The 25,469-nt window shown below is 40.7% G+C and overlaps 1 protein-coding gene across 2 annotated transcripts; it reads right to left on the bottom strand.

Annotated features, from left to right (window-relative positions):
- On the bottom strand, positions 1 to 25,169 carry AGGF1 (angiogenic factor with G-patch and FHA domains 1). Of its 2 annotated transcripts, none has more exons than XM_079995496.1 (14): positions 24,840 to 25,169; positions 22,957 to 23,056; positions 21,768 to 21,967; positions 20,225 to 20,371; positions 17,471 to 17,659; positions 10,248 to 10,590; positions 8,721 to 8,832; positions 7,938 to 7,989; positions 7,719 to 7,820; positions 7,328 to 7,493; positions 5,909 to 5,991; positions 3,762 to 3,889; positions 2,861 to 2,960; positions 1 to 1,215 (listed from the first exon to the last, which is right to left on the bottom strand). In XM_079995496.1, exons 1-14 carry the CDS (start codon positions 24,996 to 24,998, stop codon positions 1,015 to 1,017), a joined length of 2,082 nt encoding a protein of 693 aa, XP_079851622.1. In that variant the 5' UTR covers positions 24,999 to 25,169; the 3' UTR covers positions 1 to 1,014. The 2 variants fall into 2 exon arrangements, with proteins under 2 accessions (XP_079851622.1, XP_079851623.1); XM_079995497.1 differs by lacking the exon at positions 10,248 to 10,590 and adding an exon at positions 15,193 to 15,262 and having other exon boundaries at positions 24,840 to 25,168.
- Positions 25,170 to 25,469: the final 300 nt, after the last annotated feature.

The following is a 25,469-nucleotide window of genomic DNA, read 5'->3' as shown; positions in this document are numbered from 1 at the left end:
TGTTGAAAGCACTGTTTTATTAACATTCAATAAATAAGTGTTCAACCTCCGCCCTGCAACAAAAGAAAACCAAGATTCCTGGCCTAAACTCCATTGCCAGCAATGGATACAGAAGAGGCCCAACAGGTTAATAAATAATGCTCGTCTGCCGAGATTCGAAGCCACTCCACTGATTTCAAAACGGCCTATTTCAGAGTGGCTTGAAGACTTACATAGTAATCAGATAGCAGTTTATATTTTAGGACCAATTTACACTTTAAGAATAATTGTAGTACAGAACTCTTGGAATGCAGGTGGAAAAAATGCATGATTGAATATAGTTTTCTTGGAACTCAATGCACACTGAAAAATTAGGCTAGAATTGTATGCTAACCTTTCAAGGAGAATTCTTGAGTCCAGCCAGGAAATCTGCAATCAGTCACAATCCTCCCATATAAATTCTGTAGTAACAATTCTTAAAAGTGTATCACAGCTTTGAATATCATGGCAGTTTCTGAACATGCTACCTCAAGACTACAACAAGATTAATACTTAACCCTCAATAATGTCCTTCACAGAAGAAAATAAGGTTGTTAGAAAATCTTGGTTAATTTCATATAATAGTGAAGTGGTGAAGCATATCAATAATGCTCCCTCTTTTGCTACAAAAATTCTCAAAGGACTTTGACCATATACACAAGGCATTTTTTTTTGCATCAGTTCACACATTTCTATGAGATCCATGAAGAGTCCAAGAATAGATTAATTAATATATCAATTCACTGACTAGGTGGGTTAAAATGTCTTCCCTCATAAATTACGCACAAGTTCTGAAAGTTTAATATCAAAATCCATTCAACCAAGTCCTGGGCCAGTCACACGTTTTGTGTTTTAAAGAAAAATGAAAACATAAACCAACCATGTATTGCAGATAACTAGCCAATACAGCAGTCTAAGAAATATACAAATAATCCAACTTCCATTTTAGCATAAAATAAAAATCTATTTAACCATGGTAACATTAAATGCTGAATGTCACTCTGCAGTTTCTCTAACCCAAGTCAGATCCTTTGGTGCATTTTTCTGTGTTTTAGGCTCCTGAAATTTTTCTGCAAATCTCTCTCTTGCTTTTTCCCAGTTCCTTCTGTTCTTGGTGCTGATGATCTGAACCTCTTCTGCAGATGTAGGAGTAGCTGAACCTAAGCCTGCATGCTTTCTGTGCAGCTGAAGTTTGATCTGCCAGACAATGAATTCTTATAAGCATAAATTCAACAAATAATATGCATTCAATAACTTTTAATATCTTGAAAAGCTGGAGAAAAACACATAATGAGGAAACCTGAAAACTATGTTCTCATGCTAAAGCCACCATCTGTGTATGTGTGATGCAACTGACACTTTCAGCAAAGCTTACCCCAAAAAATAAAAACAGAACATTATATAAAAAATAAGTCTAAACCTAAAAGAACAGTGGGATTAACAGGTAACAATATCAGTCACACTATTTTATTTTACTTCCAAATGCCCACTTATACAACAATTTTATTGACTGAAACAGCTGGTGACTTTTCTCTTACACAAACTGTAGTACCTTCAAATCTCAAAAGTATGCTTTTATTCAGGATAGCCATGAAAGAGTAGAAGAGGTCCAATAAATTATCTAGCTGAAGGTACACTTCACAAGCTAGGATATATACAGTGGTACCTCGGGTTAAGTACTTAATTCGTTCCGGAGGTCCGTTCTTAACCTGAAACTGTTCTTAACCTGAAGCACCACTTTAGCTAATGGGGCCTCCTGCTGCTGCCATGCCGCCGGAGCACAATTTCTGTTCTCATCCTGAAGCAAAGTTCTTAACCTGAAGCACTATTTCTGGGTTAGAAGAGTCTGTAACCTGAAGCGTATGTAACCTGAAGCCTATGTAACCTGAGGTACCACTGTACCTGCACCATAGTGACAGGTACTGGGGGGAATTCCAATATTTTCTGAGTGGAATGGCTTCAAGAACTTAAGAGTCCTGCTGATCAGATCAGAGGCCTGTCAGTCCAGCATTCTGCTCTTACAATGACCAGTCAGATGCCTAAGGGAAGTCTACAAGATTGACCGGAAATAGCATGAAAGCAATGATAGTTTGTGGCATGTGTGAGTGTGTGTGTACATACACTAGGGGAAATTCCCCACCAGTGAACTCAAACTTCCCCACAAGTATAGTGCCCTTTGCAGTTCACTCAGCTTCCTTCTTTAATATAATGATATGGGTTCTTTTGATGAAATATTAATTGCACATTTGAATGAATATCATAGAACAGGATGTAGCTAGAAAAAGCGTCTGTAAAACTTCCCGCATATCCAAGCTTTCCCATTGTTGGGTGTTTGTGCGTTGCCTACCTCCACTCAAGCCTGTTTCCTAAAACAAACAGTAGCAGCAACCCTCCTCCCTTCTCATCTAGCACAATTTGTAAGGAAAAAATCTACTTCCTGTTTGGGCTCACCTGAACTGAGTGAAGTGGTTCGCTGAAACAAGGCCAAATCACAAGACATATCTGAAATAGTAACTGATGACCCCCCCCCCCCCATTTTACTACAACATGTCTCTATCATTCATTGTGCATTAATAAAATAGGTTCAATAATCAAAACATACATCCCGGAAAACAAAATAAAAAACCCATCAAAAACTACTAAAAGTAAGCAACCTCAGAAGTCCCACAAAGTTCAATGACACTTCAAATTGTGCATAGGATTACAGTGTGAGTGTACTCCACAGCACAATGCTATTAAACAAGTATCATTTGTTTCAACAGGGTTTACTTCCAAGGAAGTGAAAATAGGATAGCAGCTTTAGTCTAAGCTTTGCGCAATTTATACATTGAAGTAGACCTACCGGATCCTTCATTCCGCCACCACTCTTTCCGAGCCCATCTCCTTTCTTCCATCCCATCTTCTCCAACATTTTGTGACCTTTGTTGCTATCACTAATTTCACTTTAAAAACAAAAAACCAGAACTTTTACATGGGAAGGAACTACTTACTTTTACATTTTGAGAGAAAACTGTTTCTCCTACAGCCAAAATAAGTGAAGATACAGTGGCCTTACTACAAATTGCCATTTTTTTGAAATGGTTCAGTGAAATCTGCTTATCCATAGTTTATATCAGGACCTAAATATGTTTCTGCATGGTAGACTATTTACTAACAATATAATACTAGCAAACTCATACTTGGCATTTGCTCAAGAATGCAAAGAAACCAAAAAATCAGTGCCATTTTGAAATTGGAGGCCAAGATCAATGCAGTTTTTAAAAGGTTCAGTTCACTATCTTGATTCAAATGGCATCCAATTGTATTCACACACAGACAAGAACCTGCTCTTTGATCTCAGAAACCATAATGCAAAACCATCACTATACACATTTTAGTGTCTGCTAAAAACATGCTTATTTAGACAAGCCTACTCAGATGCATAGAAATTTGATGTAATTTTAAAATAGGGTTGTTAATTTTTCTTAATTTTGTTTTATCTTTTTGTAAATCACTTTGAGGCTTTTTTTACAATCAAGTTGTGTATATTTTTAAGTCAGTAAATAAAGTTTGATTACTATTATTTTAAGAGGTGTTCAAATGCACAGTGAATAGATAAACAACTTTCAAAAAAAGATAGTAAATGATATGTGGTTTAGAGAACTGGAAGTAAGCCATGTGAATACCTGCACTGCATGTGTGATAGGTTAACACATTTCTAGAGATATATATACTTGCAGAAAACCAACCAACTAGCAACTTACACATGTACAGAGGCTGGAGCATCATCTCTGTGAAAGTTTCCTTCACTTCCAACTGTCTCACGGCGTTTTCCGGCTCTGTCTTTGTAGTTTGGGTTTTTTATAACTTTTTCATTTTCATATTCTGTATTCTTTAAAAAAAAAACACAAAAACCAATCAACCCCATGTTTGGAAACTTATTTGTTTCCAAACAATACATTTAACAATAAGGCACAGGCAATGGGAAAAACAACTCATACACATTTTAGGTGCATATTAAATACACTCAGTTCCCAGCATATTATACTGTAGAGTTTGATGTAATTCTAGAAATATTCCATAGATTCCTTTAAAACCTTGCAGTATAGAAAAGGTGCAGATACGTGCAGTAAAAATGATTGGGACTTGAAACATCTTCCCTACAAGGTGAAATGACTAAGGGCTTCTTAACTGAGTGGGAAAAATGACAGCTAAGGGGGCAGGGGGACATGGTAGTGTTTTACTATATATTGAAAGTGAAGTGAGTTTTTCTTCCCCTTCCCCAATACTAGCAATCAGGCCATCCCATGACATGACAAAAAACCCAGAACTATTTCACGTAATGCACAATTTATTTTTCTAATTTGTTGCCACAAACTGGAGCAATGGCTACTAGCTTAAATGTCTTTTAAAAGGAATCAGACAAATACATGCTGGGTTTAAGAAACCTCTGGATTCTAATGCAAGTACACAGCAAGAGGCAGCTACAGTGGTGCCCCGCAAGACGAATGCCTCGCAAGACGAAAAACTCGCTAGACGAAAGGGTTTTCCATTTTTCGAGGCGCTTCGCAAGACGAATTTCCCTATGGGCTTGCTTCGCAAGACGAAAACGTCTTGCGAGTTTGCTTCCTTTTTCTTAAAGCCGTTAATACCCGGGGAATCCGCGCTCCGCAAGACGAAAAAATCGCAAGACGAAGCAACTCGCGGAACGAATTAATTTCGTCTTGCGAGGCACCACTGTATTGCCTTTGGGCCCTGCCTTGAGAAGACAGTGCTGGACTAGATGGACCTTTGGCCTGATCTAACAGGGCTGCTCTTTTTTTTAAGTCGTTGTTTTATTAAAGGATTTTCATAGTTAATAAGGGTACATATAATGTCTCGGTTTCCAATTCAGAGAGTCCTTTCTACAGGTCAGTTACATTTTGTGTGAGACACTGCTATTACAGACATTGTGACGCTGGGGGGAGGGGGGGGAGAATGGGAGTACTGATTTTTCATTCTTTTGCTTTTGGTGTCAGCATTGCAAGAATAGGTTCTTTATTTATCTGTTTGTTTTTGTTGGTGGTGCGAATGGTTGGAGAGCCTAGAGAATGGCTGGTTGCATTTAGTTGATTGCAATGAGTTTTGTTTTGTGGAGTTTGGAACAGACAGGGTTAAAACTCTGTGGTGCCCTGCATCTGGGAGGGGCCGGAAGCAGGGCTCTACGTCACAGGCTTTGTCTGTGAGAGTTACTTTCAGTTCTACCGAGAGACGCTGAGAGACACAGCTAAACAGATAGGCTGTGTCTGTGTGCTTTTGGGAAGCACGGAAAGAAGAATGCCTTTGGAGAATGGCGGAGGTTTCCGATGGAGAGACTGATTTATGGCTTGTAAATAAACGCTTCTAGAGATAAGAACCGATCTGTCTTTTGGACTTGATTTATCCCTTTCTAACATGGACTCAGGACCGCTGCATTACTCTGCTAGGCCAGCTCAGAGCTTCCAGGGATACGGAGCTGAACTGGGAAGCTTGCTGGACCCAATATTCCGGACGGGGAATTTATTTTCATTCGCAGGTGTTTGTGTGTGAGGGGGTAGTTATTCTTAAGTGTGCACATGAAGGACTGCTTTGAAATGCAGCTGTATGTTAGCAACAACAGTTTGGAAAGACCCTGCTTGCAATCTAGAAGATTGAGTTATCTTCTCTTTGACAGTGTCGTCCCTGGTACAACTGCTGTAAAATTACCCTGAATACACAGGATCAATGAATTCTACTCTTGTGTTTCATAAGACAATTCATTCCCATCTAACGAACACTTGTAACTTCTACAACTAAGAATATGATGCAGAATACAGTACAAATATTTTTTAAAAACCTGTATGTCCCCAAATCCAGTAATTTATCAGACAACTTTTGTTAAAAAGGAACTTACCTGCAAGCCATACTTAACACGAATTTGTTTTAATTCTTTTCTTCTAACCAATTCCTTCTCTTCTTTTGTCAGAACAGTGCAAACTGAAAGAGTACAAGAAGATGATTCAACTAAGTCAGTAGAGACCCATTTGCAGATGGGAATTCAACTAGAGGAATTTTTGTGCTATGCTAAGGCTAGTGTGCGAATTTACTTGTAGGCACAACAGCACTTTCAAAATATCTTATTGGCCATTTGAATTCAACTTCTAGGCATACCATGGATTCCCTATTATCTAAATTGGATGAGGAACCTTTCTAAATCTGAGGGCCATGTTCCCTCACAGGTAACCTTCCAGGGGCTGTGCACTATTGGTGGATGTGGCCACGCACACATGGCTCTCCAGCCTTCCTCCAGGCAAGCAAAGGGTATTATAACAGTTCAAAAATATATTCCAACTTGGTAAGTCTGCACACGAGTGCAGAGCAGGGCCAGTGAGAGATAGGGAGGCCATCTATTTAGCCTCTGAACCTAAAGCTCCCCACCTCGATCTAAATAATGGAGTATCTTCTTCAGCTTTGGGGGTTTGCAGTAAGTTCATATCAAACTGCCAGTCCCTACACTGCATATTGGGAGGTAGGGCACAGTTGATATATAGCTGTAAGAGTACTACGCTGAAGGTTGTCTGGTATCCTCATTCAGTACTGAGAGGTGTATAAGCCAGTGATTAGTGCTTCCCTTCAAGCTTGTCTTTTCAGGACTAAGCACCTCTCTCCTCCCAGCACAGGAACATAGGAAGCTGTCTTATACATAGCCAGTCGACTAGTTCATCTAGCTCAGCATTGTCTACACTGACTGGCGGTGGCTACCCATGGCTTCAGATGGGACATTCAAAGCTATACTTGGAGATGCTGGGGATTGAACCTGAACCATACAAATCCAAAGTAGGTGCTCTACTGCTGAGCTATGGTCCTGCAAGCACCATGAGATGAAGTTTTCTCATTGCACTTGGGGCACCAGGAGCAAACTGCAGCTCTTTAATCGTTCCCAGCTGACCTTCACTTCTTTCAGCTGAAATGGGAGTTGCAGAAAAGTAGGATGGGGCTGAATGCTGCCCAGGTAGCTAACCCTTACCTAACCATTCTGAGTATCCAATTGAAAGATGGTGAGCTAAAACAAAAGATGAAATTATGAAGTCTGGAAACTTTTGCATCTTAGATTTAGTTTGCTTATTGGAGCCAAGACCACCTTTAGGCTGAAGGCAAATTTATTTTAAAAATGCCTCAGTAGTGTAAAAATAACAAAAACGTGTAGCCTTTTTCCAAGTTAAGTCATTTGTTTATCTACTTCAACTTGGGATCAATCTTTTTCCTGGAAATTGACAGTACATTAAAACAAAACAAAACAAAACAAAACCCTCAAGCCATTTTTATCACTTACTTGAAGATGCACTTTTCTTATCAAGGCGAAGATGGGCTCTGACTTGCCCCGGTTCACATCCATCGCAGGTTTCACTCCCAGGGTGTATGTGAAAGGATAAAACAGTTTCCCCAATTTTCACTTCATCACCATGTTCCAGAACATGAGGTTCACTCTTTGTTTTAGGCTATAAGAAAAAAGGGAGGGAAAGCCAGACTGCAGATAAGTGCTGATGAAAGGTTTCTGTACTGCTGCTTCAGAGAGAGATCAAGGGGATCACAAAGTACGTACAAGCAGTAGCAGCATTATGGGGTGGGGGTGGGAAGGGCAGAAAGGATAAAAGGGGAGCGGCAATTTCTAGTGATGGGTAAAGGGTAGACCAGGCAGCAGCACCTCTAATGGTTATGCTTACCTGTAAAATTTGATTTCCGTTAACCACAGTACCATTCTGACTGCCTTGATCCACAAGAACGTAACTTTGCAATTCATTATCAAAGTATACTTCTGCGTGAAACTGTTAAAAAAATTAAGTGCTTTAATACAGAGCACATTTCACTAACACAGCGTTAGGTTTAAAATGAAGTATCTGACGAGTTAAGAGATCTTTTAAAGTCCTTAAAGAGTTAATTACCTTACTAACTCCAACCTCTGGAATCTGCAGTGTATGTTCCATATCTTTTTCTCTGTAAACAGAAGTAACAGTTACAAAGCCCACAAGGAGAAGTACTGTGAAAAGCCGCCTTAAGGACCCAACTGTGCAATCTTATGCTGTAACACTGAGCAGCAATCTGGCAGGACCTACCATCTATGCTTGCATAGGGCTCTCCTTTTAAATTATATTTTACAGTCCAGTGCCCCAAGTAGTGCTGGGTGGCTGGGTCTAGCCACCACTATAGTTTCTCACTGGAGGGATGCTTACATGGGTGGCATTTTAAGAAATTAAAACAGCAGCTAGACTCAGCTAACCAGTGCTGCTTGTAAAGCTCTTCAGACCAAAATGCTAGACTACAAAAACTACAAATTTCTCTTAGTTGGGAAGTCATGCCGTCTTCAAACCAATTTAAATATGTAGTGAATATGGATTTTAGTGGTAGTTTTACCACTGAATGATCTAGTTCAGATGTATTAAAATACTATTTATTGTACTGCACTAATTCCCAATACACAGTATTTTGCCTTTGGCAATACACAAAGTTCAACAGAATTCAATTACCATCCTAGTTTCTTATAGTGAACTGCCATGGTATCTATCCCTGGCATGCTACTATCTAGGAGTCAAAGAGTATGATGAATTGATTTAAACAGAAAAATTGTGCTGTCTGATTGTAAACCACTCAATTCAATCTGGTTCAATAGAATTGGCAATCTTATCAGCTAACATAAGCATGGATTTCTCTTGCATATTTTGTATTACCTTCCAATTGTGGCAGGTTTGACCGCTGTGATGATATACAGAGATCCCATTTGCAGTACTGGTGATCTAATCACAATCACTCTAATACAAGGGGGCCAAATCTTGTCTCCGCCTAAATCAATAAAAAATAAGCATCAGACAAATAAATGTCATCTTTCCCCAAGCACCCTTGATTTTCAAAAGTAGGGTTAAGACTGTAGGAACATCCTGCTGGATCAGACTAATGCCCCACAGCATCTTATTCTCACAGCACTCTCCTGTCCTGCAGTTTCCAGCATCTGTTATTCAGAAGTGTGCTGCCTTTAAACATGGAGGCAGAAATAGCCAGCCTTGTGGCTAGTAACCATTGAGTTCAGCCAGTACATCAGTTAAACCAAAAGAAGGTTGATGTATCAAAACACTGTAAAAATTAACTGTACAAGCACATCTAGTAGAAAAACTTTTGACTAGCATATTTTCCCAAAGTTGGCCTTTTAAGAGCCCATAGAAATCAACAGCCTGGTTATTCTGTTGTGCCAGGAAGTTTATCTTGGTAATAGACATTTAAATTAAAAAGTAGGCAGCATCAGGATAGTTACAATTATTTTTGCTAGCAGCCAAGGCCAGCAGACAGAACTCCCACTTCTTCTTAGAGTAGAAAGAAGGCTAGTGCTAAATTTCCTAACTGATGCAATGACCATGTGCTGAATTAGTTGAAAGGGGCACTGAAGATAAGTGTTGCCACGAAGGAGACAGAGCTTTTGCAGCAACAGAGGAAGAAGACACTGGGGCTACTCACAGAATCTGGATATTTAGCCAACTTGAAAACTAAACTACATGACAGCTACTCCAGATGTGAATCTGGATACAGGCTCCAAGATGAAGAGAAAGGCCCTACTACTTGCCACTTTGGGAAGCACAAGGACAAACTAATAACCAGTGCTTGCCAAGTGGTATTTAATGATACCAACAAAAGAACGAAGGGTGCCTAGACTCCTATATACAGGGGACACTGTATTGCTCCCAGTATCTGGAATATTCCTGGACCAAAAAGAACAAAACTTTCTTAACATCAAATTATGAAAATAAAATATTGATTAGTGGAGGCGGGTGTCTGTTTCAGAAGCAATGCCATATAAACAGCTTCTTAACCGACCAGCTATGCAGGTGTACATTTTTATATATACCACGAATAAGAGTAAGCATCTGAAGAAAAACACTAATTTCTGAACATAACATTAGTGTCCCTCCACTTTACACATACAATATTTTCAAGTAAGAAGTCTAAATAGATCCATGTAAGCAGCGACATCATGAAGTATCTTCATCTGACAGCTTTTATAGTGATAAAATACAGCTTTTACAGTTATCTATACTTAGTTGCAACATTTGAAGACTAGAAACAGAGATCATATCAAGACAGCTTTTGCCATTTTGCTGAAGATCTATAGCATTCAAACTTGTAGGTTTCAATTTTTGATATCCATTTTTGCTTGTTCCCCAAACTATAAATATTTAAGGATACTTTGTAAAAAAACCAGGATTCACCTTCACTGTCAGTGTCTTCTGAATTTACAGTTTCTTCACTTGTTACTTCATCTTCACTGCTATATTCCTCCTCTTCAGAGTCTGTAATTTCCCCTTCTTCAGGCTCACTCTCTGTCTCTGTTTTACTGTCCTCTACCACAGCAGTACACTGTGTGTTCTCAAAACGTAAACTGGCGCCTGTTGTGGTAATTGATTCTTTGGCTGATAGGCTGTTTCTTGTATCAGTGTCCACCTTAGCCTTTTTCAGATTTGGACCTTTGTCTTCTTCTGGAGAACTCAGCTCATTGGTGGTAAAAAGGCAATTCAGATTGCTGGATGATTTTTGCTCATCTGTTTTCAAGTCCTGAAGAAGATTGAATGAAAATCAAACTTGAGGAATGATAATAACGTTGTTCTTTTAATGACTGGATTCTTTTAAGGCACAAGATGCAAAATCTGTAAGCAAGCAAGCTAGCTAGCTAGTAATGGGAAATAGAAAAATCAGTTGGTATCTGATCAATTTTAACCATTCTAAGATATCATGACTAAAGGTCCTCTTCAGTGCTTGGACCATTAAAGTTTATAACCAATCTTCAAACCCCTTCACTAACTTTTAAGAGTTCCTGTCTTTACTTTAAAAAAAAAAAGGCAACGGATGATATCCATTCTAGACATTCATTTGCGCAGGTTTCTTTATTTTTTCCTCTTTCCCCCTGCCCCAGTTAAAAAACCCTATGTTCCAAACTTCCTTTCTTTGTTCTAAGCTACTTGCTTCAGTGCTCTTGTACGGCACTAGCCAGCAAACCAACCAACTAACCATTATTTTCAGATTGTAACAGGAAACACCGGAGAACAATAACAATATATTTCTCCAAATAGCTGTCCATTCCTTTTCATAGAAGAGAGTGTATGCCTGGCATGGACCTCCAACGTGACGAGCTAGCCAGACAGAAAGCAAGCAGACCAGTTGCTCCTTCAGAATAGTGGATCAGCTGTTGACTTTCCTTGGGCCAGATTTGTTTGGGAGGGAGAAGAGATTGTCAACCTTCTTTTAATTCTTGATCACTGTTCTGTACACAGGGACCTAGCGTTTGAACTAGCTCCTTGATATAGGGAAGTTTTTCATCTTCCCTTCAAATGATGTTCATGAACTATGCAGGCTAGCTCCTCATCTCATAGGGAGATTGTATTTGGGGATCACTTGCTCCTTTCACATGTCTGTACTTTACAAATCCCTAGCCTGGAAAACTAAGTCATACAGTGCTGGCTCAAGGGGCTTAGTGATCTAGCTCAGCCCCAGACATCATGGCATTACACTAGTGTAAATGTTTAGGATAAAAGCATTTCACTCTCACACACCAACATGTGCAGATTATTTAAACCATTTTTTTTTCTTATTCAAAATTAGAAAAAGTACTATACAAGTGTGTTAGTATCTGAATCACCCTAGTTTTAAGGTGGGAAATCCACACAACACTTAATACTAAGGTCCTATCACCAATACTCATCAATATCCTATCAGTAGAAATGTTCCTTTACAGTTCAAACAATGCTCTATGTACAACTATTTGTACACTCTCCCACTGCCACACACTGCAACAGAACTGTAAACACAGCTATCAAATGATTACATTTCTGCAATTGTGCAATATCAACAGGCATATCCAAATAATACACAACACAAACCATCTTTTCACACAATACTGCATTATTTAAGGCCAGCTACTTTATCAATACATTTTCAGTTTTCTCTCTCAGTCCAACAGTTTGGTGATAATTCCCAAATGTATCAGCATCAATGACCTGATCTGTACTGGGATGAATGCTACCATTCATCCCAGGCATATAAAACAAAAGCCAGTTACTATCTCTCCTCCATAAGCATGAGATGAACTGAACATCCCTTAGGATAATATGTGTCCTCCCCCCCCCCAACCTAACAAAATGAATTTCACTAGGGACAAATGTATGGTTCTACACTTAGGCAGGAAGAACCAGCTGCACAAATATAAGCTATGGGGCACCTGGCTTGCCAGTAGTGCACGTGAAAAGGATATAGGGGTCTTCGTAGACCATAAGCGTAATCTGAGTCCACACTGTGATGCAGCAGCAACCCCCCCCCCTAATGCTATTCTAGGCTGCATCAACAGTTTAGTGTACCGATCAAGGGAAGTCCTGTTCTATTTTGTCTTTGTCAGAGCACATCTGGAATACTGTGTCACCATAATTTAAGAAGGATATTGACAAGCTGGGGCATGTGCAGAGGAGGGCAACCAATATGATAAAGGGCCTGGAAACCAAGCCTTATGAGGAATAGTTGAGAGAACTTGGTATGTTTAGCCTGGTGAAGAGGAGACTGAGAGGAGATAGGATAGCCATCTTCAAATATCTAAAGCGTTGTCACATGGAGAAAGCTTTTCTCTCCTGCTTCAGAGGTTAGGACCTGAACCAATGCATTCAAGTTACAAGAAAGGAGATTCCGACTAGTGGAACAGATTTCCACGACAGGTGGTGGACTTTCCTTCCTTGGATGTTTTAAAACAGTGTTCGGATGGCCATTTGTCATGTATAATCAAGCTGAGATTCATGCCTTGCAGGCGATTGGACTAGATGACCCTAGGGATTCTTTCCAATTCTACAATTCTATGACTCTATTATTCCTTTCCCTATTTTCCCTTAAGCTTCATTTATTTATTAGATTTCTCTCTCAACATGCCATTCAAGAAACCCAAATATACAATATTTCTCTCTGCTTAACATACAAAAACAAGTAACACTAAAACAAAAAGCACTTCTCATATTCTCAGATAATTAATCTGTCTGCAATATTTCCTGTTAATACAGAAAGGAAAGCAAGCCAAGATTAACAGTGGACTACATGGTAATTAAATATGCCTCTTTAAAAAAATTAAACAATTACAAATATTCTTCTTTAACATTCAGACTTGTAGTAGAATAAATACAACTCATGAACTATCAAGCCATTCTCTAAACTTATTACACACAAAATTTCTCTGAAAATGGAAGTTCAATGAGATATTTGAACACATTTTAAAACAAAATATATATATTGTTGAGAATGAACAAATAGTCATACATAAGGATAAATGAAGCTTTCTAGATTCATAGAGCTATGGTCCATGTGAGATCTGCTGTGTTAGATGTTTTTGCTGCTGTACTAGGAACAAAATATTTTGGAAAAAACATATCCAAGTAGTTCTCAGAGATGGACTTGTACAGATTTTTGCTACAAGCAGATGATGGCTAATATGTCCAATACAGTTTGCCATTTGAAAACCCCCAATGCATAATGTGCCTGCCATCCCTGCACTAGCCTATTTTGCTTGCTGCTCTACTTCATCATTCCTGCTGCAAGCACCACAGTCATTTCCCAATTGTAGCAAAATCTGAAGTGAAAGAGAATTTGCAACCCCTGTGGAGTGGCATTTCATTTCGAAATGGTGAATATATAGAGAAAAAGAAGTGCATGTAGCTAGGGAAACAGGAGCATGTAAGTAACTGGGGAAGGTGAACAGATAAAAGGAGCCTGTGTGAGTGGTAAAGAGGACTATTCTCCCCACAATATTTCAAGCAAAGTGGACTGATTTAAATCAAAGCGCTTTAAGTTACGCAAATTACCAAGAAATAGATATAAATTTAAATAAAGATTCCCATTTAAAATGCATATATTTCCTTAAAAAATGCCAAGCAAGTATTCCTTCTATCTTCTGTTTCCCACAGTTAAATGATACTGGTGTGCAACTAAATAAGTCTTTATGTAATCTAAAGGAATAATATAAAACCACTGGCCATGTGCTCCACACATCTCTCATACTGTAGAATTATGTCTATTTATAGATAAGGCATGTTTGCATGCAAGGATACTAATGGAGATCACTTACTTGAAGGCTAAGGCTTCCATCCTATGTACCCTTATTTGGAAACAAGTCCCAATGAATGAAGTGAAATTTACATCTGAACCAGCATGTGTAAGATGGGCTGCAACAGGTATCAAGAACTTTTCAGTTTTGCCTCTGGGCAAAATATAGTCTTTCCTCATCTCTTTACAGTGGTACCTCGCAAGACGAAATTAATTCGTTCTGCGATTTTTTTCGCCTTGCGATTTTTTTCGTCTTGCGAAGCACGGATTTTGGTAAAGCTTCAAAAATCACCAAAGTCTTCAGAAACCTCAAAAAAGGCTACCACACCGCCTGCTATGAGTTGCTCCTCGAAGTCAAGTCGCAACTGCACCCCCTGAATGCACGGTTTTAAGAAAAAGGAAACAAACTTGCAAGACAAAGGAAACAAACTTGCAAGACGTTTTCTTCTTGCGAAGCAAGCCCATAGGGAAATCCGTCTTGCGAAGCAACTCAAAAAATGAAAAACTCTTTCATCTTGCGAGTTTTTCGTCTTACGAGGCATTCGTCTTGCGAGGTACCACTGTAGTTGATAGAGCCAAAAATATTAAGTTTCTTCACTGAAAACACTGCAGAGCTCAGGATAAGATCGTAAGGACTCAGTAGTGCATCTTGGTGAAATAATGGTTGGAAACTCCACCTAGATACTGTGATGCCTTGCTAGTTCCTGACTCCAATAATATAAATGCATGACCTATCATACTGTCTGATGACTGAATATGTGTTTCCTGCACTTCTCTTATTACGAAGAAATAGAACCCTGCATAAGAGGGCCATAAATCCAATTTTAAGAGATTATATGTTTAGATTTATTTCATTTTATACTAGGCTATTTTAATAAACTTACTATACCTGAAACTTAAAACAAATAAATCATTGATTGTTATTTAGCATGTCTAAGGCAGAAAGAACCCCTATTTAATCATAGCATATGTGTGTAAATTAGAATTGATATTAAGTTATATCTTCATGTAATTAATTGTTTTAATGGTGCTTTAAGATCAACTTTAAACATCGTCAGACTGATGCGTTTGGTATCATAACTCTACCTTCACTAGAAGTTGCCAATCCAGAAGATGAAATCTTCAGATTAGCCATGGTTTCTGTCAACTGATGTACCTAAAGATGAACAGTAGCAAACAGTAAACAATACAGTGCAAAAATGAAGTATGTGTTGAGAGTACTATAGAAATATATTACCTCTGGACAAATTGCTTTCAAATTCTGCATTTTTCAATTTCCTTAACACAAGAAAAAAATCAAATGCTACCATGTCCTTCTCTCACACACGTATACATGGAAAGTACAAAGCTACAGAAACATGATATTCTTTGCAGCCAGGACACTTCCAGTTCTAAGACTTACGCACAGATGCAGAAATTCAGAAGTCTATCCCAACACAAGGCCACAAGGGTGTCCTTGAGGCAGATGTGGTAGCCATCCCCTTACTCAGTGCAACAGCATTGACTGGCAGTATGTGATCCCTGCCTAGGGGACATGTAGAGAACATCAGCAAAGAGGGTGACTTCTTGCATCCTCCAGTACACTGCTGCCTGGAAATTAACTGCTGGCTCTCCCCATTTTCTAGGCAGCTGCTCAAACCCTGGCTTCAGCAGAGTAAATCACTGTTTCCATCATTACAGCTAAACCCTTCGCCTACATCACGGCACCAACAGTATCACACAGCCTTCCTGCTCTTCAGCTTGAAGATGGGAAATGAGCAAGATGGGAAGTGGCAAGTGTTGCAAGTGAAAGGAGTCAAAATATTGCCATTGCCATGCGATCTAAGAGATCCACGGATTGGTTTGGCAGCCAATCATTTCCAAGCAGCCAGCTTTAAGGTCTAAATAGAATATTATACTCAGCACCCGCTGCTGACATACATTCCTGTCAAAAAGAGATTCAGCGTATCTCCCCAACAACTGGTATGCTGCCTTTAATTCTGGAGGTAGAATAGAGCCATCATTTGTCTTTTATTGCATGCTGAAGATGCATCTCTTTACCCTGGTCTTTGACAGCTGAGATATAACTTTTTAATTCATTCTAAACTCTGTTTTTGGTTCTGCATTTTGTATTGGGTTTATGTGGTTTAAAAATTCATCTTTTGTTTTCCTGTAACTCACCCTAGGACCTCATGTCAGTCTGGAAAGCTTAAAAATGCTTATCAACTGGTAGGCAAGGCTAGTCTAGAATAGGCCTGCAGAGGAGTTGAGGGGGACAGTTTTATTTTCCTCTCTTCTGATATTGTTATCTGTTCCATTTCTCCCATTCTCCTCCCTCCTCTGAGAAAATGAGCAAACGGCAGTGGATGAAGAAATTCATAGTCACAATAAAATTATGTATCAACTTAATCAGCCTGTACAAGCCTTTTCTCCCCTCACCCACCAACTTCCCTCTTTAACGTATTGAGTAAATGTAAGTACCCTTAACAGCACAATCCAGAAACAAGTCCCACAATGTTCAGTGAGACTTACACTGAAGTAACTGGGAATAGGTTGGAGAAAGGATCTCAAGTTGACACAGCTTGATTTTGACCAGCCAGCAACTTACAGATCCTGCCTGCTCTCATGCACAATAAAAGAAAGCGGAAAGATAAGAAAAATACATCACTCAGTCATGAGACACAACTAAACTGAAGAGAAGTGTACTTTGCTGCATAGGAACCATTTTCTCATACAGCATCAGAGTAGTTTTCTGGTCTATTGTGACTGCAGAGGTGATGACAAGTCACTTCTATCCAGTTATAGAACCCTACAGCATTGGCAGCTGGATGTACCAAGGGCCGATAGCCATTTATCAATACAATCTTTCTGTTTAGTTAAGCCTGGCTTCCTAAAGTGGCACTTTACTCACTCAGTCCGATTTTCTATTCTCTAAGGCATGTATATTTGGGATGGACACAGTTAACTGGGAATAGGTTAAGCATAGGGAAAGAGGGGGGATTGTTCTGTTTGGCAAGATGATAGAACTGTTTGGCACTGATAGAACATTAAATGAAGCACAAAGTTGTATTCCTTCCTAAAAATGTATTAATGGCCAATTTTTAGCAATTAAGTGTTTTACCAAATTATAATGGATAGAGCAACTAACTGCTACAAATTTTATTTTTCACATCATGCATAATCCATTTATATAGTACAAATCAATCCCCATGTAGAAAACAAGAGAATTTTACTGTCATTCTGAGCCATTTAGAATGCATACTGTATAAACGTTTCTCTTAAACATGCTCCATACTTACCTGACCTTAGAAAGATGCTAATTTTGATAAAAATGCATCATCAATCACATTTTTATTTACTAAAATGTAATTTGTTGTGAAGATACCTTATGCTCATTTGCCCTAGGCCATTCTGCATCTTTTCTTTTCTTTTTGCCTTTCCTGTCTTTGCTATACTGAGCAGTTGCTGTTTCATAAGACTGTAGATCCACTCGTGAATGGAACTGATATCGGCCACTTTCAACATCACAATAGTAATAAATTCCAGTATTTGGATCATAATATAGTTGGTTTTCCTTTAATGAAACAAGAACAGTAAATCACTTAAAATTAAATAAAGCAGGCTGTATACTAACATAGCAAAATCATAAATTAAAATATGGAAAAGCTTAGAAAGGGAACAGTAAATTAGCAGGAACAAAAGCAAATTTAAATAAGAAATGGCCACAAAGGCTTCAGTATATCAACTATATATTCAACTAAATCCTTGCATGGGTAGAACTACTTCCATTTGCACAACATGACTTCTCCCATATCCACACCATTCTCTTATTTGTTCTGCAGGGTTGGGAGAACACTCAGAACAAATTCTGGGGACATGCAGGCAAATGGAGAGTAGTCCCACTGTGCAAGTCAAATTTGTTCTGTTCACATAAGGATCTGTGGGTTAAAGCCTCAGCGCCTAGGACTTGCCGATCGAAAGGTCGGCGGTTCGAATCCCTGCGGCGGGGTGCGCTCCCGCTGCTCGGTCCCAGCGCCTGCCAACCTAGCAGTTCGAAAGCACCTCCGGGTGCAAGTAGATAAATAGGGACCGCTTACCAGCGGGAAGGTAAACGGCGTTTCCGTGTGCGGCTCTGGCTCGCCAGAGCAGCGATGTCACGCTGGCCACGTGACCCGGAAGTGTCTCTGGACAGCGCTGGCCCCTGGCCTCTTAAGTGAGATGGGCGCACAACCCCAGAGTCTGTCAAGACTGGCCCATACGGGCAGGGGTACCTTTACCTTTACCTTTACCTTTATGTTGAATACAACCTTGAGAATTTAACAATCCTATAGATATGCATATCCATTTAAAAGAATGATAAACTCTGTATTCCAGGCCATCAAGATAATTAAAATATATAGGTAAGCAAGACTATTGAATAACTTCTGGCATGCATAAATTTCTTCTGCTTCAGAGCAACTACAAAACTATCTCTGGCAAAAGGATGGAAGGATGAATTTAAAAACAAGATGAATGTGTTTAAATCACACTGTTCCAAGCACAGAAACATGTCTAACTTTAAACGATGCTTCAGTCAACCCAGACTTTGAGAATGAAAAACAATGCCTATTTTAAAAATGTGTGAAGGGTAATCTTTAACCTACTGTAACTGAATTACAAGGGATTCCAAAATGGACATACAAATACCATCTTTTTTATTTATTAATTAGTCTCATATTAGAAGGGCTAGGTATAAATGGCTGTGATTGATTCACTGTGCATAAGTGCAGATCTGCTAATTCATATACAGGGTGGCCCCAAAGTACCGTATTTTTCGCCCTATAGGACGCACTTTTCCCCCTCCAAAAATGAAGGGGAAATGTGTGTGCATCCTATGGGGCGAATGCAGGCTTTCGCTGAAGCCTGGAGAGCGAGAAGGGTCGGTGCGCACCGACCCCTCTCACTCTCCAGGCTTCAGGAAGCTATCTGCAAGCCTTGGGAGCCCACTGCTTGCGCAGAGCTGCCTGCACCCCAAAGCCCCGGCGTGCTGTGCAGTCGCGCTGGGGCTTCGGGTAGTTCTGCGCAAGCCGCGGGAGGGCTCCCCCGGCTTGCGCAGAGCTGCCTCTTATCCCGAAGCCCTGTCGCGTTGAGCAGTGGCGCCAGGGCTTCGGGTAGCTCTGCGCAAGCCACGGGAGCCCTCCCCCGGCTTGCACGGAGCTGCCTCTTATCCTGAAGCCCCATCGTGCTGAGCAGTTGCGCCGGGGCTTTGGGTAGCTCTGCGCAAGCTGCGGGAGGGCTCCCATGGCTTGCGGAGAGCAGCCTGTTCCGGGTATACAGTTGAATCAGTGAAATTAATCACAACAGATTATATTGGTACATATAACTGACACACAACAAAGTGGCAGTTAAATTTCAGACTGGCAGTTGGAAAGAATAGTGGAGTCATATAAAAGGATTAGCTTTCTTTACTGATATTGTGAATTTTGACAGCGAACTTGAGTCAAGAACAAAGATAGTGGGCCACCCTGCAAACACATACAACTGCAGATACCATTTGCCTGTGATCAATACATTTTGAATGAGCTGCATCATTCCAAAATATATTGCTTACTGCTTTGTGGAATAGGAGGCATACAATTAGGTGTGTGTATTGGATTCTAACACACACCAAAGCAAGTTGGGATGCCTCAGAAGGATTTAGGAGTTGCACAAGGGGAAGTGGGATTTATACAAAGCTCTGCAAATCAAATCAAATCAAATCAAATCTAAGCACTCTGTGCTGCCTTGGCAAACCAGACATTAAAAACATGCAGCAGACAAGTGTCTGCTAAGGAAAGCACCAGGATTTTTTGGAGAGGGGGTGGGGAAGACATAGAACAACTTTATAAGATCAATATCTACCGGTAGTTTAAGGAAAACTGCAGGATCAGGAGATGGGAGAGCTCCTTTGTGACATACAGGTCTTATTTGTAATCAGAGTGAATGATTTTGGCATTTACATGAACGTTACCTATTACATTAAGAAAAAGCTATTCACAGCCAAGAAAATATTTTTCAGGAGAACAACTATCAACAAATCCATTATTAGTTTAAATTTGTTATTTATATTGAGGAGTATGAGATTATTTTATATGAAGCAAGCAACAAATCAAATATTTACCGAGTTATAATAGAATCCAGTGCTGTGGTCATAATATAATCCGGTGGTTTCATCATATATAAATCCTGTTTGTGACACAGCAGCCTCTGCAGCAGCCCTCAAGTTTTCTGCTAATGTACCTTCTGCTAATAGAGGCTCTTCTGGTTTCTAAGATTATGAAAGACAACATAAAGAGGATATTTATGTAGCACTTTGAAATACACAGTCTTAATTTTGTTTCTACCCATAGCAACCCTGAGGTACACTGCTATTATATCATCCCACGGATGGGGAATAGAAGCTCAAAATAGTGAACTGCTCAAAAAAAGTCCCTGACTAAGCCAACATCCAATTTCAGCTCTAACACTATCCACTGGTTTATATAAATAGGTAATCCTACTTAAGTTTTTTCCACATTGTAAATTATAAGGGTAAAAGTCAATCAAATGTGAGTATCATTCCATTTGTTTTAATCATTCCATTTGCACTGTTCTACATGAAAGTTAGGGACGCAGGTGGCGCTGTGGGTTAAAGCCTCAGCGCCTAGGGCTTGCCGATCGAAAGGTCGGCGGTTCGAATCCCTGCGGCGGGGTGCGCTCCCGCTGCTCGGTCCCAGCGCCTGCCAACCTAGCAGTTCGAAAGCACCTCCGGGTGCAAGTAGATTAATAGGGACCGCTTACCAGCGGGAAGGTAAACGGCGTTTCCGTGTGCGGCTCTGGCTCGCCAGAGCAGCGATGTCACACTGGCCACGTGACCCGGAAGTGTCTCCAGACAGCGCTGGCCCCTGGCCTCTTAAGTGAGATGGGCGCACAACCCCAGAGTCTGTCAAGACTGGCCCGTACGGGCAGGGGTACCTTTACCTTTACCTTTACATGAAAGTTAAAGCAGTTAAGGAATCACATTAATAAAGCTAGTTCTTGTACAAAAAGAGTTACTGATTTAACTGAGGTTCTAGTTATAAAGCAGAACAAAGCATACTTTGTATGTATACAGCACTTAATACCAAGTCATTAAGAAATAAAAACCCAACAATTGAAACTATATTGGTTGTTTCTGTACACAATCCTCTGCATAAAGATAGTAGCAATCATTGGTGCTGTGGGAAAACCAAGGGAACCAAGTAAAAGGCTCTTGAGAAGAAGTGTTTGGATTTGATATCCCGCTTTATCACTACCCAAAGCAGTCTCAAAGCGGCGAACATTCTCCTTTCCCTTCCTCTCCCACAACAAACACTCTGTGAGGTGAGTGGGGCTGAGAGACTTCAGAGAAGTGTGACTAGCCCAAGGTCACCCAGCAGCTGCATGTGGAGGAGCAGGGAATCGAACCCAGTTCACCAGATTACGAGTCTACCGCTCTTAACCACTACACCACACTGGCTCTTAAGGACAGGGAATGGCTTTGTTCTCCAGTGCTAGTGCATATATGAATGAAAACCACTCTAGTTGTTTTAAACCATTTTTAATGCTGTGTTTATATTGCTATGGCTTGCCCTTGGACTTTCTGATGAAGAGTGGGTAATAATTCTAATAATACTACTAGAAAAGTTGAGAAACACTCAGCTCACCTGCATGTTATGAACCACAGCATCCTGTTCTCCAACCTCGCAATGCTCTGTGCCATTAACATCTGGCTGATCACCTAATTGTAACTGATCTGCACAATCAGAGTTTGATCCTTCATTATCATAACTTGGCTGTATTTGTGCTCCATTTAGTTCATGAGGATCAGAACTATTATTATAATAATTATGATAATAGTAATAGCCTGCAAAAAGTTAGGAAATAAATGTATTAGCAATGCTGTTTTGATTTGATATTGTACAGTACAGTATGTGGAAGTTGGATTTATAACTGTACATCTTATCTATATGTGTCAAGCATGCCAAAAGGATAACAAAACCTTACAATTCATATTATTTTTGTACAACTGCTTAGATATATATCTTTTAATATATTAAGTAGTTTATAAATAATCAAAAATCGAATCAAATATTTACATGTGCTTAACTTTGCACTTCTTGCAAGTAATGCTATTGTTACTTTCATCAACAGCTAAATCCTCACAGAAGATTAAGCACCACCACCTTAGGATTTATATAAGCATCTTTGCCTCAAAGGTCATGCAAATAATAATGTTAAGTGTCTAGAAATTCCAAAGTAGATGAGATAATGACGCAAGGCAACCAAGCCTTTAAAAAAAAGGGATTTCCATTTAATGTATATAACTAAATAGCACCAAAGCATGTCAGGATTTATTTTTTTTAAGTGTAAAGAATTTGGATTAACACTTCCCCAGCTGTTTGGTGACACACAAATGAGACCTACAACAGAGTCAGGAGTTTGCATAAAGGAGATGTTTTTGTATTTGGTGAAGGATGTAAGCTGCCTTAAGTATTTCTTTAGAGACAGAAAAAAATATGGGTATAAAATGATCCAAAATAAATCAACCAAGTAATTTATATCTGAAATATAAATGGGAAAAGTTTTAAAATACAAATAGATACACCTGGAATTTACCTCTTTTTAAGGTGGAAAATTCCACCTCTTTTTTTAATTCCATTAAAACTCTTTTCACTTTTTTTTCAATCAATGGGATTAACGCAATGGACAGGAATCATTTATCTGTTAGATTATCTTAACCTAATAAAATGGGTTCGAGACCACGAAAGTCCCTTTAGATTGTTTTTTCTGCAAGAAACTAACATGGCTACCCCTTTGAAAATTATTACTGAAGTTGCACCATTTGCTATTTACCTTCATGTGACCATTCAGCAGCATCTTCAGTTTGCACTTCTACATTGGATGTTGCCTTCTCATTTCTTTCTCCGTCACTGATTTTCTTGAGTTCTTCAATCTACAAAACAGGATAATTATGTTGCTGGTTCAACTTGTAAGTACAAAATGTTGCAAACCGGAGTGCTCCACCTCAGGCAGAGGTCGGCAACCTAAGGCCCATGGGCTGGAAGTGGCCCATGAGGGTCACTTAACTGGCCCATGAGCCACCCCTGAACCAAGCTGCCTGCTTGGCGAGTCCCTGCACACTATGCTAAACCGGCATAGCGCGGTGACTCTCTTTCACGGCTCTGGAAATTGCTTCTGCGCATACCCAGATGCCGAAAATCGCTTCTGCGCAGGTGTGATTTCTGGCGTCTGGGCATGTTCAGAAGATATTTCTGGCACCTTGGACATGCGCAGACATTATTTTTGGTATTGCGCTGCGCTGGCCAGGCCCATGGAGGACCGCCGCGGGAGTGATCCAGCACATGCCCAGTAAGCCTTGCCAACCCCTGACCTCAGGATTCTAGCCAGCCATGCTCTCCTCCCAGATACTACAAGCAGTTTTGGAAGTTTTGCCCAGGGGTCTTAAAGGCCACCAAGCTTGCTAAATCCTCCTTGGGCTGTGGAGTTGCCTCCCCTTTACACTCTGTATTTCTGTATACACCATGATCTACAGAATCATGCCGATATCTCCCTCTTGTTTCTCAGTGTCTCGACTCCAATCCTGTTTGCACTCAACCACCTGCTTGCTCTTAGTGGGAATGACCCATGAATTTCATTAGGATTAGCAGTGTGCCTTAAGAAAAGCCTGCATGATCCATTACTAATCCTAGGCTTTGTGGAACTTCCTTTATCAGTAAAGGGTTGTGAAAAAAATACATATCATGTGAGTAACACAATGAGTTGGAAACCAAGTGAATTATAACATTTATGGGCATCTCTTCTTGCACAAAGCCAGGGAAAGCAGTCGCCAATATTGGAGCATTAACACCATGGGTAGGCAAACTAAGGCCCAGATCCGGCCCAATCGCCTTCTGAATCCGGCCTGCGGATGGTCTGGGAATCAGTGTGTTTTTACATGAGTAGAATGTGTCCTTTTATTTAAAATGCATCTCTGGGTTATTTGTGGGGCAAATATAGTCTGGCCCCCCACAAGGTCTGAGGGACAGTGGACCGGCCCCCGGCTGAGTTTGTTGACCCCTGATCAACACGGTCAAATATGGTGGTACCTTGTACTTCAAAAAGGGGAGCAGGGAAGGAAACCATGTAAGCTGCTGTGCCTAGGTGTGCCTAGGTTAAAGAAAGGCGGGATATAGCTATTAATGATAAATTAACTTAATTATAGCTATTAATGATAAATTAACATGTGCCGTTAAGGTAAACCGGGGACTATGGAGGAGAAATGATTTTGAGGAGATATTGAAGGTGTCTGTAGAATTTGTACTCTAAAAACAGAAAGGGGTCAAACCATCGCAAGAGGTGTTGAAATTTTGGGGGGTTGGATAGTGACCATGGAATGGTCTCAGTGTTGGAGTGCACATTTTTACTCTTACTATTGATTATTACTTTGAGATATATATATATAGAGAGAGAGAGAGAGAAGGAAAGAAAGAAAGAAAGAAAGAAAGAAGGAAGAAAGAAATGTAATAAATCAAAGCATCCAGGTGCTTAGGTAGACGGGCGTTCCTCCAGGTGAGAGACAAGGAAGTCAGCAGTGGCCCAGGCTGGAAGAACCAACCGCCTGTCCCCAGAGCAGCAGAGCCCTTGAACCCAAAGGCCGTTACGAGGCGACCTTATCCCGGAGGTTTCCCCGCCTCGCCCCCGACCCCGACCCCATGAGGCGAGAGGGCCGCCCCTACCCGTCTCCGTAACTTGGCGGCGCTGGCCTGGGCTTTGAGGCGCAGCTTCTTCTCCCGCTCCAGGCGGCTCTGGCAGGCGCCCAGCTCCGACTCCAGCGCAGCCACTTTCCCCCGCAGGGTCGCCACCTCGTCGCCTGGCGGTCCCGGGGCTTCGGCCATCCTTCGGCTTCCAGTGACCCCAGCCTGGCCGCCTCCTCCTCCTCAACGGCCGGGGCAGGGACGCAAAGGCAGCGGCCGAGCGAAGCGAGCCCAGCGACCGTAACGGCTCCTCCTCAGCGCCCGCGACCCGTCGGCGCCCCTCGCAGCCATGGCAGCGGCCGCGCGGACAGGCCCCGCCCCCTTTCGCCCCACCCCACCCCCTTCGCCCCGCCGCTTTCTTTATGGGAGACCGGCTGAGGAGCGGGGAAAGAGCGGAAAACTTTTTCTTCGGGGCATGCAAGTGACCCGGATCTCGTTTTCATGAAAACAGGAAGTGACGCCAATTGAGCGGGGAAAGGGAGCGGGAGACATAGATTTAAGAACTGTGTTAGAGGGACGCGCGGACCTGAACTTCCAGTAACGCATTGGAACGCTGTATTGAATAGAGTTGCTTTTTTGCGGGGGGGTGGAGGGCGGAGGTGTAACAAGGAT

This window comes from Podarcis cretensis (genome assembly GCF_951804945.1).
Source record: "Podarcis cretensis genome assembly, chromosome: 11".
In the NCBI taxonomy this organism is placed as follows: domain Eukaryota; kingdom Metazoa; phylum Chordata; class Lepidosauria; order Squamata; family Lacertidae; genus Podarcis; species Podarcis cretensis.
Note: the sequence above shows the minus strand (reverse complement) of the source record. Positions and strands in the feature narration are given on the sequence as shown.